This window comes from Urocampus carinirostris, chromosome 7 (genome assembly GCF_059441175.1).
Source record: "Urocampus carinirostris isolate Australia breed hairy pipefish chromosome 7, RoL_Ucar_1.0, whole genome shotgun sequence".
In the NCBI taxonomy this organism is placed as follows: domain Eukaryota; kingdom Metazoa; phylum Chordata; class Actinopteri; order Syngnathiformes; family Syngnathidae; genus Urocampus; species Urocampus carinirostris.
The window spans coordinates 45,195,526-45,215,161 of record NC_142355.1 but is presented as its reverse complement, the minus strand read 5'-3'; the positions used below and the strand labels follow the sequence as shown (position 1 = coordinate 45,215,161).

Below are 19,636 nucleotides of genomic sequence, written 5' to 3'. Positions count from 1 at the left end.
GATTTAGTTTTGCTGTTATAAAATTATTTTTTTACTTGGTCTGAGGAAGTATTCTAATATTTTGAGATAGGATTTTTGAGTTTTCTTAAGCTGTAGGCCAAATTAAGCAATATTAAAATAATAAAAGGCTCGAAATAGTTCAGTTGATGTGTAATGAATCCAGAATGTATGACATTTTTGTTTTTTTAATTGCATTACAGAAAATAAAGAACTTTATCACAATATTCTAATTTTCTGAGACAGTCCAGTATACACACACACACACACACACACACACACACACACACACACACACACACACACACACACACACACACACACACACACACACACACACACACACACACACACACACACACACACACACACACACACACACACACACACACACACACACACACACACACACACACACACACACACACACACACACACACACACACACACACACACACACACCGGATTATAAGGCGCTACAATGGGAACGTCGACAAAACAGATGATTCAGTCAAACTGATTACCCCCTTAACATTCCCAAAGCTTGCAAAGAAGCAAATACGTGTCGTAGACACGTGCGGATGCGGTGTCCGTACGATGTCACTTAAATGCGTCATTTCAAATACCATTCGGAAGGTTAAAGTCTTGGAATTCAAGAAATGGCAACCATTGCTTAGTTTCTATTTTCTTTTTTGCTCGCAACTTTACTGTGCATATGACAATAAACACTTGGAATTGAGTTTAATTCACACAACTCATCACAGCAACATCAAGATCGTTCTAAAACAAGATACCGGGAAAATATAAAGCTGTATAACTCACGTTCAATAATGATACGCAATCATGGTCTTCTTACAACTGTGAGTGTAGTAAATCCAGGAGAGTCAAATATCTACAGATACAGACTAATGAAACATGTTTCTTTATGGCGTTGTTTAGCAAGCTTGCTATTCAGTCATCTTTTTCGGCCAATTGCAGGGTTTTTTTTGGCCCTCTAGCGTATCCAAGGCTCCGAATAACTTCAGCCAATAGCGATCGATTTAACGGATGATTGACACATCTTTTTTGGCCAATTGCAGGGTTTGTTTTGGCCCTCTAGCCAATCCGAGGCTCCAAATAACTTTAGCCAATAGCGATCGATTTAAATGATGATTGACACATTGGTTAGCCAATGAAATGCCGGTATATAAATCCCAGCATACACCGCGGACTACTCCACGTTTGGGGGAAAATCGAGTCGGCGGCTGTTACGAAAGTTGCGAGACCTTGCAAATTTTGATATTGAGCCATATATAAGGCGCACTGTATTATAAGGCGCATGGTCAGCTTTTAAAAAAAATTAAGACTTAGAGGTGCGCCTTATAGTGCGGAAAATACGGTACATACGTACATATATATAAATATATATAAATATATATAAATATATATGCATACGTAAATATATACACATACATACGTACGTACGTACGTGCGTGCGTGCATACGTACGTACGTGCGTGCGTACGTACGTGCGTGCGTGCATACATACGTACGTACGTGCGTGCGTGCATACATACGTACGTACGTGCGTGCATACATACGTACGTACGTGCGTGCGTGCGTGCATACGTACGTACGTACGTACGTACGTGCGTACGTACGTGCGTGCGTGCGTGCGTACGTACGTGCGTGCGTACGTGCGTGCGTACGTGCGTGCGTGCATACATACGTCCGTGCGTGCGTACATACATACGTCCGTGCGTGCGTACATACATACGTCCGTGCGTGCGTACATACATACGTCCGTGCGTGCGTACATACGTACGTACGTGCGTGCGTGCATACATACGTACGTACGTCCGTGCGTGCATACATACGTACGTACGTCCGTGCGTGCGTACATACGTACGTACGTCCGTGCATACATACGTACGTACGTCCGTGCGTGCATACATACGTACGTACGTGCATACATACGTACGTACGTCCGTGCGTGCATACATACGTACGTACGTGCATACATACGTACGTACGTCCGTGCGTGCATACATACGTACGTACGTCCGTGCGTGCATACATACGTACGTACGTGCATACATACGTACGTACGTGCATACATACGTACGTACGTGCATACATACATACGTACGTGCATACATACATACGTACGTGCATACATACATACGTACGTGCATACATACATACGTACGTTAAATGTTTGAAAGGCGTTGACACGTGGAATGTTTCGAGGAAGATGCACGTTTAATGCAACTTTGCGCTTTTTGTATGAAAAAGAACCCAGCATGAACAGACCCTTATCATGGAAAAAAAAGTCAAGCTGAAGCAATGAAGGAGTAAAAATGTGTTCACGAGTGCTCTGACACTTATGACTTAATTGGATCACAAAACTTCACCAACTCCGTCGTAGGTATGAAGAGACGTAATAAGTCTTATGGAAGCGGAATATATGGTATCACTGAGGTAAATAATGTTAAAAAAGGGGAAATGCAGAAAAACCGACCAACCTGAAGTAGGCTTCGGACTCGAGTGAACCGCCGATGCCCGCGGATGGGGATAAAGAACCCGACCCCTCAAACCGTGCAATGCTTGCTGCAATTACTGCATTACGGGACGAAGTCACCTGGATTAAAAATGATACATGCGCTTCCATAGAGGCACGCATTGAAACAGTCTGCACTGATCTGAGAGAGGAGTTGGTAGCAGTGAAAAAGGAGACGCGGAAGTCCATAATGGCTCTTAAGGAAACTAGGGCTTTGCGTGGAAAAATTATCACAGAGATTGAAAAGTCAGCCTCCTTTCACTATGATGAAGTCACTACTCTCCGTCGTCAAGTCACAGGGCTCAATTCAGAGATGGAGAAACTAGCTGGGAAATGCGAGGACCTGGAGAGGCACTCCAGGAGACACAACATTCAAATAATTGGAGTCCCCGAGGGAGCAGAGGGATCTCGACCCCGGGGATTCATCGCCGGCCTGCTTCAAGACGCGCTATTCCTGGAGGATAAACCCCTGATTGACCGAGCTAACCGGACCCTCCGAAAGAAACCTGAACCACACAAACCTCCAAGACCTTTCGTCTTAAGGCTACATTTTCATTTACTTGAGGACATTCTCCGAAGAGCATTTGCGGCGAAACAACTTCAATACAGCAGTAAGATAATTCAAATTTTCCTCGACCACCCCCTGGCTGTGGCCAAGTGAAGGGCGCTGTTTAACCGCTCCAGGGAGCTACTTCGAAACATACCCAGATATGGTCTGCTATACCCAGCAAGACTTTTGATAACCTATAATGGTAAGCAAACCTCTTTCACTGATACAAAAAAGCAGAGGAATGTGCAGAGCAACTGCCCGCTCGAACATCATCCTCTTTGGGACAGGTCAGTTAAAATAACGCGGCGACTTTGAACATGGTTATCTTCTTGTTCTGTTGCGGAGGTCACTCCCGGGCCGCGCGACGGAGCGAGTTTGGCGGACGCGGCGTCACGCAGCGCGAACGAGAAAGGGCGGCGGGCGTAACTAGGTGGAGCCCGCTCGTCCGACGACCCCAGTAGCGCGGCGCGACGACAGGCAGTCGTCCGCGCGGGGTGGGCGAAAGGCGGCGGACGTGCACGGGACCCCCGTAACTGTGTCGGTGTCGTGCGTATCGCGCCCGAAAGTACCCGCGCTGCGGGTTAGGGGCTTTTTTTCGCGACTTCGCTGATTTTCACTTTTAGCGAGTGCTTTTGGTCCCCATTAACCGGGTCTAAAAAAATAATAAAAAAAAAAAATAAAATAAAAATAAAAAAAAAAAATTTCCTCTTTGAAGGGTCGTCGCTACTTCGCAGATTTTCACTTTTTGCGGGTGGTTTTGTTCCCCATTAACCGGGTCTAAAAAAATAATCTAAAAAAAAAAATTATTATTTTTTTTTTTATTTTTTTAAGGGGCGTCGCTGCTTTGCAGATTTTCACTTTTTGCGGGGTTTTTTCAGCGGAACGTCAGCGGACGCGGGATAAGGCGGCCAGCTGGATGGGACGGGGGAGAGTCGGCGGAAGTCATTCCCGGGCCGTGCGACGGAGCGAGTTCGGCGGGCGTGGCGTCACCCTAATAAGGATAAGCGGAGCAGATAATGAGATGAGATTTTTTTTTTTTTTCCGAAGGGGCATCGCTACTTCACAGATTTTCACTTTTTGCGGGTGGTTTTGTTCCCCATTAAGCGGGTCTAAAAAATAATTTAAAAAAATATATTCTTTTTTTTAGGAAGGTGCGCCGCTACTTCACGGATTTTCACTTATCGCGGGTGGTTTTGCGGCTTATTTCCAGGTACGGCTTGTGTAAGTACAAAATCGGTTTCCCTCCTAAAATGTGGTGGGTGCGGCTTATAATCAGGTGCGCTCTATAGTCCGGAATTTACGGTAATATGTGGTTTTGTTTGGCCCGGGCAGGGGATGGGATAGAAGAGGGGAGGGCAGGAAGAGGACTATACCAGATATTTCTCAAACTAATCTGAAAGTTGGAGGGGATTTTGATACTGTATTAGATACATATCTTGATAGATGCTCTAAAAGGCATTTCCCCAAGAATGCCTCAAGGGAGTTTCTGAATGTGTTTATAAAAAAAAAACTCAGATGTTCTAGATATATACTGGACTGTCTCAGAAAATTAGAATATTGTGATAAAGTTCTTTATTTTCTGTAATGCAATTAAAAAAACAAAAATGTCATACATTCTGGATTCATTACACATCAACTGAACTATTTCAAGCCTTTTATTATTTGAATATTGCTGATTTTGGCTTACAGCTGAAAAAAACTCAAAAATCCTATCTCAAAATATTAGAATACTTCCTCAGACCAAGTAAAAAAATAATTTTATAAAAGCAAAACTAAATCAAACATTTGAAAATGTCCATTGATGCACTCAGTACTTGGTTGGGAATCCTTTTGCACGGATTACTGCATCAATCCGGCGTGGCATGGAGGCAATCAGCCTGTGGCATTGCTGAGGTGTTATTGATGCCCAGGATGCTTCGATAGCGGCCTTCAGCTCATTTGCATTTGTAGGTCTGGTGTCTTTCATCTTCTTCTTAACTATACCCCACAAAATCTCAATGGGGTTCAGGTCAGGGGAATTAGCAGGCCAATCAAGGACAGTGATGCCATGGTCAGTGCACCAGTTACTGGTGGTTTTGGCACTGTGGGCAGGTGCCAGATCATGCTGGAAAATGAAATCCTCATCTCCATAGAGCTTTTCAGCAGATGGAAGCATGTAGTGCTCTAAAATCTCTTGGTACACAGTTGCATTTACTCTGGACTTGATGAAACACAGTGGACCAACACCAGCAGCTGACATGGCTCCCCAAACCATTGCTCACTGTGGGAACTTCACACTGGATTTCAAGCAACTTGGATTTTGCTCCTCTCCAGCCTTTCTCCAGACTCTGGCGCCTTGACTTCCAAATGAAATGCAAAACTTGCTTTCGTCTGAAAAGAGGACTTTGGACCACTCTGCAACTGTCCAGTGCTTCTTCTCCATAGCCCAAGTCAGACGCTTCTTCCGTTGTCTTGAGTTCAGAAGTGGCTTGACCATGGGAATACGGCTATTGTAGCCCATTTCCTGGACACGTCTGTGAACTGTGGCTTTTGATACCTGGACTCCAGCTTCAGCCCACTGTCTTTGAAGCTCCCCCAAATTCTGGAAGCGGCTCTTCTTCACAATTTTGTTAAGGCTGCGGTCATCTCTCTTGGTTGTGCAGCGTTTCCGGCCACGTTTTTCCCTTCAACAGACTTTTTGTGGATATGCTTTGAAACTGCACTCTGTGAACAGCCTGCTCTTTGAGAAATTTCTTTTTGTGTCTTACCCTCCTGATAGAGGGTATCAATGATGGTCCTCTGGACAGCAGACAGATCAGCAGTCTTCCCCATACTTGTGATTTAGTTTACTGAACCAAGCTGAGTGTTTTTAAGGCTCAGGAAACCCTCGCAAGGTGTTTCGAGTTAATTAGATGATTCAGGTGATTAGTTGAATAGCCTACTTGTATACTTTTTCATGATATTCTAATATTTTGAGATAGGATTTTTGAGTTTTCTTAAGCTGTAAGCCAAATTCAGCAATATTCAAATAATAAAAGGCTTCAAATAGTTCAGTTGATGTGTAATGAATCCAGAATGTATGACATTTTTGTTTTTTTAATTGCATTACAGAAAATAAAGAACTTTATCACAATATTCTAATTTTCTGAGACAGTCCAGTAGAGGGCAATGAACCCCTTAGATAGTGAGTATTCATTCTACTCACCTGTACACAATTCCGATAGTAGGATAGACTATTTCCTGGTAGATGCTAAACTAGCACCTATTGCACTGGATGCGCAATACCACAGCATTGTGATCTCAAACCACAGTCCCCTCTCTTTCTCAATACGATTATTGGACCACATAGATAAACCACATACCTCATGGCGATTAAATTCGCAACTACTCACGGATAAGAAATTTTGCAAATACTTAACTGAACAGATGTCCCTCTACTTTGAATGCAACGATATACCAGGGACTTCCTCCTCCATCCTCTGAGAGGCCTTCAAAGCTTTCATTAGAGGCAGTATAATTTTGTTTGAAGCTTCCAGAAAGAAAGAAAATCTGGCTAAAGTACAAGAGCTGGAGAAACAAATTAGAGCACTGGATAACCAAAATTCCTGTACGTTCAGTCTACGTTCTTGTACAATAAAATCTCAAAACTGAAATACGAATATAACAAAATTATGTCTGCAAAAAAATAGTAAAGCATTCCTATAAACTAAGCAGAGATTCGTTGAATATGGTGATAAACCAGACAAACTTCTAGTGCGACAACTACGAAAAATGGAAAGTGACAGGACGATACACAAAATCAAGGCCCAAGAAAATTCTGACAAAACCGAAGGATGTGAATAATAGAATTTTTGAATTTTATACTGATTTGTACACCTCAAAAGCTACCCCAGACACAGCAGCTATAAATCACCTGTGATCTGCTTAATGTTTAGAAATCCGAAATGCCATTGAGTCACTGAAAGGAAACAAAACGCCAGGCCCTGATGGGCTCCCTTGGGAGCTATATAAGAAGTACTGTGAAAAGCTGTCCCCGTATCTATTAAGATCATTCTTACAGGCACAGAACGATGATACCTTACCACCCACTTTAACGGAGGCCCGAATCACAGTGATCCACAAAAAAAGGGAAGGACCCATGAGAAGAAGGTGCGTACCGGCCTATCTAACTCCTCAATGTTGACGGAAAGCTGTTTGCCAAAATTTTGTCCAATAGATTGAACCCTCTCCTGGAGAAGACAGTGCACCCAGACCAGACAGGGTTTATACCCTAATAGGAACTCCTTTTTTAATTTTAGGCGTCTTTTTATGTGTATACAAAGCGAGACTCAACCTCGAATCTTGTTATAGCAGCCCTCGACACAGAGAAAGCCTTTAATCAGATCGAGTGGCATTACCTATTTGAGGTTCTCGATAGATTTAATCTTGCTTCTAAATTTTTGTCACTAGTCAAACTTATTAACATCCCACAACAAGAATACTAACTAATCGAACACTGTCCGCTCCATTTAAGCTACATCAGGGAACTACACAGGGTTGTCCCCTCTCCTCATTAATCTTCGCTCTCGCTATTGAACCATTGGCTCAGAATATTAGACTCGATGGATAACTACTAAAGGAACAATTGACAAAATATTGCTCAATGCGGATGATATCCTTTTATCCATAACGCACCCACAATCCACCATTCCAGTTCTCTTGAACAAGATTAATCTATTTGGAACCTTCTCAGGTTACCGAATCAATTGGACAAGCTTCCTAATGCCAGTGTTCGCAGATGACACGTCGTCCCTGGTTAAATTCCCATTTACGATCAATTCAAATACATTTACCGATTTGGGAATAAAAGTCACGAAACATTACACTCACCTTCTCCAAGAAAACTATCCGCCTTTGGTAGAAAAATTGCGCTCTTAACACTTCCTATTTTTTGGATTGAAAGAATACAATTGATTAAGATGATTTTTCTTCCACAGCTATTGTACTTGTTTCAAAACATTCTAATCTTCCTAAAAAAAGCTTTTTTTAAGCGATTCAATTCTTTAATTTTCCCCTTCTTATGAAGACACAAAGCTCATAGGATTAGCAAGAAATAGCTCACTAAACCGAAAATGACAGGAGGATTGGCATTCCCCAGTTTCATACATTACCATTGGGCATCTGTAATCAGGACTTTACTTTTTTGGCTACAAGACTTATCCTTTACGCCTACTTGGCTTCTGGTAGAACAGGAAGATTGCAATCCATTTGCATTGTCATCTATCTACAAGCCCCAATACGGATCAATAAATCGTTATATAACCGCCCTGTTTTTCATAACATGATTCGCATATGGAAACAAATTCAATCCAATTTCAATCTCAAGCCTATATTCCCTATGTTACCTATAGATATGAATCCCACTATTGCACCATCTGGTCTTAGTGGGATTGTCTCCACATGGAGTCAGAAGGGTATTAAGACTATTGGGGACCTGTCTGTGGGATGTCTGTTCGCTTCATTCTCGCAAGTACGGCGGAAGTTTGGATTCATATCGACAAATTTCTTTCAATATCTGAAATAAGGGTTATATACGAAAAATTCGGAATAATTTTGAATCCGAACCTAAATCATTAATCTTTCATTGTCTGAAACTTTACCCAAATCAGGCGAAACTGATTTATTGTATCTTCGCGCCACCGTCCCGTCCATCAGAAACCCCCCTCCGGTTCCGGTTTCCAACATGACGGCGCGTGTTTACATAGCGGCTGGTTGCTATCCGGCTATCCTACTATTTACCACTGTCCTCCTGCTTTCCTTTTTGGATACATGCGTGGCCAATAAGACCTACAGCCAGGAGGAGCTCATCCGACTGGGTGGGTGTCTAAATTTCGACTTTTCGGGCACTTTCTATACCACCCACGACATCCCGAATGAGCTCCAAAGGGACTCGGGTTCGCCCTGCTTTCCCGCTCCACCAAAGAAAAAGAAAAATCGGAGACGAAGACGGCGCAAAGATAGAAAACAGAAGCGAGGATGTCGTGCAGGGAAGCGTGTGAAGTTGAAGGAGCAACGACATGAAGATCTGTCTAATCCAACCATCATTTCTTCGTCGATTCTGCGAGTCAACCAACGCCTGAAGCCCAACGCACACGAACGGCGACATCTTGTGACGATCTCTACAAAGACTACAGCTAAGTTAAATGATTCAAAGCTAAAATTTGGTTTCTTGAATGTTAGATAGCTCGCTCCTAAAGCTTTACTTGTAGATAATATTATTCGCGATTATAAACCTAACTGTTTCGGTCTCTGTGAGACTTGGTTACGCCCGGATAAGATTTTACCACTAATTAATGCTTCTCCACCAGACTACGATAACAGCCATGTAGCACGTTCTTTAAAAAAGGGTGGCGGTGTCGCGCTCATTTTTGAAAAAACGCTCAAATTTACTCCTCGTACCTCTAATAATCACAAGTCGTTCGAGAAATGATGGTTGGATTAGACAGATCTTCATGTCGTTGCTCCTTCAACTTCACACGCTTCCCTGCACACCATCCTCGCTTCTGTTTTCTATCTTTGCGCCGTCTTCGTCTCCGATTTTTCTTTTTCTTCGGTGGAGCGGGAAAGCAGGGCGAAACCGAGTCCCTTTGGAGCTCATTCGGGATGTTGTGGGTGGTATAGAAAGTGCCCGAAAAGTCGAAATTTAGACACCCACCCAGTCGGATGAGCTCCTCCCGGCTGTAGGTCTTATGGAACCTAGACAAATGTAATATCACCCATAGTGACCTGGTCAAAAATCTAGGTGTTATATTTGATCCTAATCTGTTGTTTCAGTTACACGTGAAAAATATTACTAGTATAGCTTTCTACCACATCCGTGATATTGCGAAGATTCGTTCGATGCTGTCCCAATCAGATGCAGAGATTTTAATTCATGCGTTTATTACTTCTCGGCTTGATTACTGTAATGTATTGCTTTCTGGTCTCCCGATGTCTAGCATTAAAAGTTTGCAGCTGGTTCAGAATGCGGCAGCTAGACTTTTGACTAAGACCAAAAAGTTTGAGCATATTACTCCTGTATTGGCCAACTTGCACTGGCTCCCAGTCCACTTAAGATGTGACTTTAAGGTTCTCTTATTAACAGATAAATGTTTGCATGGGCTTGCACCCTCTTATCTCTACGATTTGATTTCCCCCTATGTTCCTGCACGGAGTCTGCGCTCGGAAAATGCCGGTCTACTTGTGACTCCGAGAGCCAAGAAGTCTGCAGGCTCGAGAGCGTTCTCCATCCGGGCCCCGGTGTTATGGAACGCCCTGCCTCTGGAGATAAGATCTGCAACCTCAATGGAAGTTTTTAAATCGAGGCTTAAGACACACTTCTATTCCAAAGAATATGATTGATGCCCACCTCATATTCTGTTTTGTCCTGTCTTTTTCCGACGCCTGCCTGGCTGATACAAAGGAGGATGATTTGGGATGGGTCAGCGGTCCAGCGTCTGACCTGCAGCATGTCAACCCCTGCATTTACCAGTTGGCAGAGACGGGAGGCAGCGTCATGGCCGTCATAGACTTTCTGGACTGGTTTGCAGGCTGGGGGCGTCGTTGATGTCATGCACTTTCCGGACATTTTCAACATCTTACCTTATGTTTACTATTATGTGTACAGTAATGCTAATTGTAATTCACCCTGGTCAATCCTGTAAGGCGTTTCTCTTTTCTCCTCACACTGAGGTTTTTGAGTTGTTCCTTGCCCGCGTGCTGGTTTAGGATCGGGTAATTGTGTATTTTTGTAATTGTAATCCTGTGCAGTCCTTTGAGACATTTTTGTGATTAAGGGCTATATAAATAAATGTGACTTGACTTGAGGCTCTTGTCATGAGGTCCTCTCCATTGTCAATTTATGTAATTACTATCTATCGCGCTCCAGAACCATACACAACTTTCTTAGACGAATTTGCTGAACTTTTGTCAGAACTAGTAACCTATGCAGACAAAATTATAATTATGGGGGACTTTAACATTCATATGAACTCCCCACTCAGTTCACTCACTGTTGCGTTTCAGTCTCTAATTGATGCATTTGGTTTTAATCAACTGGTTGATTTGCCAACCCATAAAGATGGAAACACGCTCGACTTGGTTCTGACTCGAGGAGTTTCAACCTCAAACATGATGGTGCTATCGTGTACTACAGTTATCTCGGATCATTATTTAGTTACATTTGAGGTGCTAGCTAAATGTAGTACCAAAAAAACTGAAAGATTCACTGGACGCAATATAAGCACGGGCACAGTTTCTGAGCTCTCCGATATTCTTCCAGGAGCAGTTGCGTCCTTTCCTTCCTACATAGGCTCCATCGAACCACTCCTAAATGAATTCAACGCTACCCTGGCTAGTGCCCTGGATTCAGTAGCGCCCATCCGGCATAAATCACGACCTATAAGACGCACACCTTGGTTTAATGATGAAACTAGATCCCTTAAACGAGAATGCAGGAAATCTGAAAGAAAATGGCGCGCTACCAAGCTTGAAGTTTTCCATCAAATCTGGTGTGAGTTTGTTGAAGTATAAAGCGGCCCTGGCCTCTGCAAAATCAGCCTACCTTTCGAAGGTGATTGCGTCACAAAAGAACAATCCCAAGGTCCTTTTCGACACTGTAGCATCGCTCACAAGGCAACAGACTATCCCAGATAGCTCCACTCATTCTGCCCACGACATAATGGTCTTCTTTACTAAGAAGATCCAAAGCATACAGGAAGAAATTGCTAAAGACAGTATTAATTCAACACACACTAAAGCACTCAAATCTATAGATGCACGACATGGTGGCTGTCCAGGGATTTTGTCCCGTTTTAGTGAACTGTCACTCGATAATCTTAAACAGATGGTGAATACGGCCAAACCGACGACTTGCCAGTTCAACCCGCTTCCAGGTTCACTTATTAAAGGTCTCTTTGGCGTTCTTGCACCTTCAGTTCTAAATATTTTAAACATATCACTCTCCTCAGGTGTAGTTCCAGCTGCTTTTAGGCCCGCCGTCATTAAACCCACACTGAAACGACCCAGCCTTGATCCAGAAAACTATAATGTAATTATAGACCTGTGTCAAACCTACCGTTTCTTTCTAAAATACTTGAAAAAGTAGTGGCACAGCAGCTGAATGATTTCATGTCCGAGAACAATCTCTTTGAATCAATGCAATCAGGATTCAGGGCTAACCACTCTACTGAGACAGCTCTGATTAAGGTAACCAATGATCTCCTACGGGCAATGGACTCGGGCGCATCATCACTTTTGCTGCTGCTGGACCTTAGTGCTGCATTTGACACAGTGGACCATAATATCTTGCTAGAACGGTTGGAAAAATGGATTGGTCTCTCAGGAAATGTCCTATTATGGTTCAGATCCTACCTCTCAGATAGGACACACTGCGTTAAATATGGCGAATTAACATCTGAGCCATTTAGAGTTACTTGTGGTGTTCCGCAGCGTTCAGTGCTTGGCCCCCTTCTCTTCAGCATTTATATGCTTCCACTAGGTGATATTATTCGCAACTCTATCTCCCGATGGAGGAAACTGCCACACTAAACTGTGGAAATTTGGAGGCCTGCCTCACTGAGATAAAAGAGTGGATGTCACTCAATTTCCTGCGTCTTAACCCTGAAAAGACTGAAATGTTAGTTATTGGTCCATCTAAGTCCCATGACTTATTCTCTAAAACCGCTGTGAACATAGACAATTGCCACATCACACAGAGCGACTCACTTAAAAATTTAGGTGTCATTTTCGACCCCGATCTGTCCTATCAAACACATGTGAAGAAAATTACTAGAACCGCTTTCTTCCATCTCCGTAACATTGCTAAAATTCGTCCTATACTTTCTCAGTCGGATGCGGAAATCATAATTCACGCGTTTGTTACCTCCCGTCTCGACTACTGTAATGCACTACTTTCCGGTGTTCCGATGACCAGACTCAAGAGTCTCCAGCTGGTACAAAATGCTGCAGCCAGGCTTTTAACAAGGACAAAAAAGTATGATCACATCACTCCAATTTTGGCTAACCTACATTGGCTCCCTGTTAGCCTAAGATGCGATTTTAAGGTTCTCCTATTACTATACAAAATTATACATGGACTCTCCCCCTCATATCTTTCAGATCTGATATCCCCCTATGTCCCGGCCCGAAGCCTTCGTTCCGAGAGCGCCGGTCTCCTGGTGATCCCTAGAGCCAAGAAGTGTTCCGCTGGTTCGAGAGCGTTCTCCATCCGGGCACTGGTGTTGTGGAATGCTCTTCCCCCTGAGATCCGATCTGCAACCTCAGTGGAAATGTTTAAATCTAAGCTTAAAACTCACTTCTACTCTACAGCATACGAATAACCTAAACTTCTTATATGTAATAACTTGTGAAGCCCTTAGAGACTAATTATGATTAAGGGCTATACAAATAAAAATGACTTGACTTGTATCTAAAATACCCATTCCTCACTAAACTCCCCCTCTATCCACATACATAAATCTAGGTTGGAGATGGAAATTGGTCAGCCTATCGCTGATGAAATGTGGGAGAGGAGTTTGGAGAAGATTAATACCTGCTCATACAGTGCAAAACACTGCTTAATCCAATTTAAAATCGTACATATGCTCCATTATACTAAAGAGAAGTTACATAGAATCCTTCCAGAAATATCAGACCTGTGTGACAAATGTAAGTCTTAGGAACTCCCCTTCGTAGTTATGTGCCCAAAGATTTGCTCCTTTTGGGATTGATGTATTTTATGTAATGTCTGAGGTCATAAAAGCTGCTATCAAACCAAAACCTTTGCCAATCATACTCCGTATATTTGACTCCTCTGTTAATATAAGCCATGCACAACAGTGCTTTGTTTCCTATGGCATCATACTGGCAAAGAAACTGATTCTCGCAATGTGGAAGCGTGAGAGCACACCAACCTCTAAAATGTGGCTAAAAGAATTAACCACAACACTTCACATGGAAAGAATCAGACACATTTTAAAAGATAAGACTCCAATTTTTTGATAAGACTTGGCAACCCTTGTTGTCATATCTCACAGCTGCAATTCCGCCTAGCGTCCGACATTCTAACACAAACCGCACAATGTCCATTTAGGTACATAGTTTAAGTCCTCTAAGGATGGGTGGGGACCCTGGGTCAGTGGGTGGGATTGGTTGGTTCAGTCCAGGCAACCTGTTTTGTTGTCTTTCTGTTTTTGTTTCTGTTCCATGTCATAATTGTTTGTTGACGTTCTGTATTTTTGTACTGGTTTCATTACTTTTTTCTTGTTAAAATTCTGTACAAAGTTTTGAATTCTTTTTATGTGGCAAAATGGAAAAAAGAGCTGTAACTGTCTTATGCAGATTGTATATTGTATTTGAATGCTCAATGAAAAAAACCCATTTGCATTATAAAATAAGGCTGAAGTGTGTTTACACACTTAGGTGTTATTTTTTTAATCCAGGGCAAATCTTCAGTTTTAAATTACGGGTGATAGAAACCCAATAAAAGTAATAAATTACTTAATTGTCAATTTCCCTTACTCTAAGCTAAATTTTGTCAGATAGCATAGCTGACCTGAGCTTACCCTCAGAGAAGAGTGGAGCTATATGTCCTTAAAGTCACTAATTCGGCAAAGCGAAGTAGCCATTATGTTATCATAAATGCAATATTTTGTATCATTGCATGAGATAATATTGACAACATTATCTTCTACAGAACAGACCGGTTTGAAACCGTTGATTATGTGGCATAATCCTTTATCCTTTGAGACCATGGACGACAATAATCTAACCACATTTGTTTCTGGCAAATGTGCCATATTTAGTGCATAACAAGTCATGATAGGCTTTGCCCGCTTGCTGCAGGTGCCTTCTCATAAACTACCAATTTGAACCAGTAGATTATTTGGCATAATTCTTTATCCTTGGGAGACTGTGGGCAACAATTATCTGACGACGACCCAACTGAGGATAAGCGGTACAGATAATGGATGGATGGATGGATGGATGAAATAATGGAGGTACAGTGGAACCTCGGTTCTCAATTTCCCTTAGGGGATGAATAAAGTATCTATCTATCTATCTATCTATCTATCTATCTATCTAATCCGTTCCAGAACCCTTTTCGAAAACCGATTTGTTAGATCACCGAAATCATTTTTCCCATTAAAAATAATCCGTTCCAACACCCTGAATGTTTACCTTGAATGTTTAACGTAAACATAAAGCTAACCCAGGCTAATCGTATGTCCGCATTATCGTAATCTTCCGTACAAAAGATTACGCTAACATGAACGTTTAAAAATTAAAAAAATCAGGTCGTTTACAAGTCATTTAGTACCCGGGTCACCACAACAAGTGGTGAGCGGTTCATTGGAAAGGGGGCTCTGTTCCAACACCCTGAAAGTTGGGCTCCGTTCCAACACCTTGAATGTTTACCTTGAATGTTCAACGTAAACATAAAGCTAACCCAGGCTAATCGTACGTTTGTGTTATCGTAATCTTCCGTACGAAAGATTACGCTAACAAGCTCGTGTAAAAATAAAAAAAAAAGGATAAAAAAAGAATTATGAAAAGGATTTCTTACCTTTGAGGTGGTCAGCAGAAGGCGCAGGTGAACAGTGGGGTATTCCCTAGCAAGATCAGACACTCGCACACCTCCTTCATATTTTGCTATTATTTCTTTCTTAAATGCAATAGTTGTACGCACTACTTTTTTTTCACCTGTAGCAACTTTGCTGCTTGCACTGACTTTCTTCAGAGGCATAATTAGGGGCTAAAACACTTCGTACACCTATATTAAAAGCGAAAACAAAACGAAACACGTCCGCACGCGAGAACAGTTGGTCACAAAAAGAGCGATCTATACCCGTACGCCGCTCAGCATCGCACCCTAGCGTACGCACTCACGCATTACCGGCGTTCGAACTCCGATTTTTTAACCAAACGGCGGAGCGAGAATTTCTCAAAATTTTGGGTCGGACTCAGATTTGTACGAACTGAGAGGCGTTCGAAAACCGAGGTTCCACTGTATGTCTGACAATGAGTGCACTTACTTCCATTGGATACTGTTCTTGGACTTTTTCTCTATTAGTCCAATTCCTTCCAACACATTGGTGATGTCGTACATCCGCCGCTTCTGCCGTACAGCCAATGTGTCAGCTGCCTGCCCCATATAATTACAAAGTAGAAGTGCATTTAGTATGATATTTGAGTTGATCAAGCAAAGTAGGATTCTATAAAGAAAAACAGTGAGAAAGAAAGAAAGAAAACAGTGAGAAAGAAAGAAAAACAGTGAGAAGGAAAGACAGCGAGAAAGAAAGAAAGATACAGTAAAACTACACAATACTTGGAATCAGAAGATTTCATTGCAGTAAAGTTCTATAATTAACAACATTGTTGTAGTGTTTAAGGTTTTACATTGTACTGTTTTCTTAATCAGACTTGACTTGATTTCCATAACTTTGTGCAATAGAAGATTTTTAAAAGTTCACGTTTACGGTAACAGTTTTAAGTGAAATGTCCCCGTTATGTTAAGAAACTGGACATCAAGGAATGGACAGGTACCATTTTTGCCACGACCTAAGAACAGGCCAGGGACCATCAATACTGAAGTCCATACAGACTTGCGTCGTCATTGATGGGCGACCCATGAGGTCAAGGGATCCGTGAACAGTGATCCCAACTATGTACAGTTTTTACTTTAATGTTTTTTAGATGCTATTGACTGAATTCTCAAAGAGTTATGCAGAAGACTTATAGGATTTATCAGGGAAATATTCTATTGTGGAAACGTTCTCAACTGTATTAATTCGTGTACTGTTAAAGGTTTTACATTGTATCGTTTACTTATTTACACTTGACTTATTTTCCATAATTCTGTGCAAAGGAACATTATTCGATTGTCACATCGACTGTTGTAGTTTTAATTGCAACCTACCAGTTGGGTCTAGTTCTTATTTCAGATGTAAAAACTGTACTGGACTGTCTCAGAAAATTAGAATATTGTGATAAAGTTCTTTATTTTCTGTAATACAATTAAAAAAACGAAAATGTCATACATTCTGGATTCATTACACATCAACTGAACTATTTCAAGCCTTTTATTATTTGAATATTGCTGATTTTGGCTTACAGCTGAAAAAAACTCAAAAATCCTATCTCAAAATATTAGAATACTTCCTCAGACCAAGTAAAAAAAATAATTTTATAACAGCAAAACTAAATCAAACATTTGAAAATGTCCATTGATGCACTCAGTACTTGGTTGGGAATCCTTTTGCACGGATTACTGCATCAATCCGGCGTGGCATGGAGGCAATCAGCCTGTGGCATTGCTGAGGTGTTATTGATGCCCAGGATGCTTCGATAGCGGCCTTCAGCTCATTTGCATTTGTAGGTCTGGTGTCTTTCATCTTCTTCTTAACTATACCCCACAAATTCTCGATGGGGTTCAGGTCAGGGGAATTAGCAGGCCAATCAAGGACAGTGATGTCATGGTCAGTGCACCAGTTACTGGTGGTTTTAGCACTGTGGGCAGGTGCCAGAGCATGCTGGAAAATGAAATACTCATCTCCATAGAGCTTTTCAGCAGATGGAAGCATGTAGTGCTCTAAAATCTCTTGGTACACAGTTGCATTTACTCTGGACTTGATGAAACACAGTGGACCAACACCAGCAGCTGACATGGCTGCCCAAACCATTGCTGACTGTGGGAACTTCACACTGGATTTCAAACAACTTGGATTTTGCTCTTCTCCAGCCTTTCTCCAGACTCTGGCGCCTTGACTTCCAAATGAAATGCAAAACTTGCTTTCGTCTGAAAAGAGGACTTTGGACCACTCTGCAACTGTCCAGTGCTTCTTCTCCATAGCCCAAGTCAGACGCTTCTTCCATTGTCTTGAGTTCAGAAGTGGCTTGACCATGGGAATACGGCTATTGTAGCCCATTTCCCGGACACGTCTGTGAACTGTGGCTTTTGATACCTGGACTCCAGCTTCAGCCCACTGTCTTTGAAGCGCCCTCAAATTCTGGAAGCGGCTCTTCTTCACAATTTTGTTAAGGCTGCGGTCATCTCTCTTGGTTGTGCAGCGTTTCCGGCCACATTTTTCCCTTCCAACAGACTTTTTGTGGATATGCGTTGAAACTGCACTCTGTGAACAGCCTGCTCTTTGAGAAATTTCTTTTTGTGTCTTACCCTCCAGATGGAGGGTATCAATGATGGTCCTCTGGACAGCAGTCAGATCAGCAGTGATTTAGTTTACTGAACCAAGCTGAGTGTTTTTAAGGCTCAGGAAACCCTCGCAAGGTGTTTCGAGTTAATTAGATGATTCAGGTGATTAGTTGAATAGCCTACTTGTATACTTTTTCATGATATTCTAATATTTTGAGATAGGATTTTTGAGTTTTCTTAAGCTGTAAGCCAAATTCAGCAATATTAAAATAATAAAAGGCTTGAAATAGTTCAGTTGATGTGTAATGAATCCAGAATGTAAGACATTTTTGTTTTTTTAATTGCATTACAGAAAATAAAGAACTTTATCACAATATTCTAATTTTCTGAGACAGTCCAGTATATCAGAGGGGAACACATTAGATATGTTTTATATTCATGAGTCTTTATATTGAATTTATACTGTCGCCAACTGAGATCAGCGCCGAAAGCTGACCCGCTTTGTGCACTAGGAAAATTGCAGTGGACGGTGAACTGAAAAGTTCATTAACGAGCGCTCCTATACTTTGAATTGAGAACATTTCCTGAATGAGCAACCCGAACGCTTACACTTTAAATAGGCTCTCTCTCATTTACATCCACATAACCAGATGAGATGGGTCATGCTAACAGAAATAGCCAATTAAAGCGAACGACAGCATGGGCTAGCAAACAACAAAGACAGTACGGTACGCTTACAGCTTTTAGATCCAAGACTCCGTCCTTGGCCTCCTGTAGCAAAGTTACAAACTTAGCCGTGAGAAGTCCCAGACTCTTTTCGTGCCTGCTTGGCGTCTGCGGCAGCAACGGGTCCCCCATAGCGACAAGTTCTACCCGGTTACTGGCCGAATCGAGCTCCATCATTCTTCGCGACCAGCACCGCCACCGAAGTCTCCCGGCGACCCAAAATTCGGAAGCGAGCCCAGGAAGACAAGCTACGTCGCCTTAGTCAAGCAAACTGTGGGATCTTTGACATTCGAGTGTTGTAGTGTCCATTCCTAGCTGTGCTTTATTTCAAACCGAGACAGGAAATCCACCGGTGTAAATCGACGACTGCGATTAATTGAACGAGTTTGCGGTTGGGAGAGCCGTTGGCCACGCGAGGTATGACGGGAGTATGCAACATGTTGGAGGGAGCGTCTCTCAATGCTTTGCTATCTCAAACAGGTACGGACAGTGCCATCGTGGTCAAATGTGCAAATGTAAGAATTGATTTTTGTTTTAAAAGCAAATTAAATATATATCCATATTGTGTGTGTGGGGGGAGGGGGCAGGGGCGGGAGGGGGGGGGTGAACGTGCGTAAAATGAATTTAACAGGAAACTGTTCATACTCTTGTTAATTGTAGACAGACCCCTACAGGT

At 42.2% G+C, this 19,636-nt stretch overlaps 1 protein-coding gene across 1 annotated transcript in view; it reads right to left on the bottom strand.

The window, feature by feature from the left end:
• Positions 1–19,409, bottom strand: part of e2f4 (E2F transcription factor 4) — a 46,353-nt gene extending 26,944 nt beyond the window's left edge. The window contains exons 1-2 of the mRNA XM_088341095.1: positions 18,973–19,409; positions 16,118–16,227 (exon numbers count right to left, since the gene is read on the bottom strand). Coding sequence (XP_088197221.1) covers positions 16,118–16,227; positions 18,973–19,137 — 275 coding nt within the window. The 5' untranslated portion in view covers positions 19,138–19,409. The remainder of the gene's footprint in view (positions 1–16,117; positions 16,228–18,972) is intronic.
• Between the last annotated feature and the right edge of the window lie 227 nt (positions 19,410–19,636).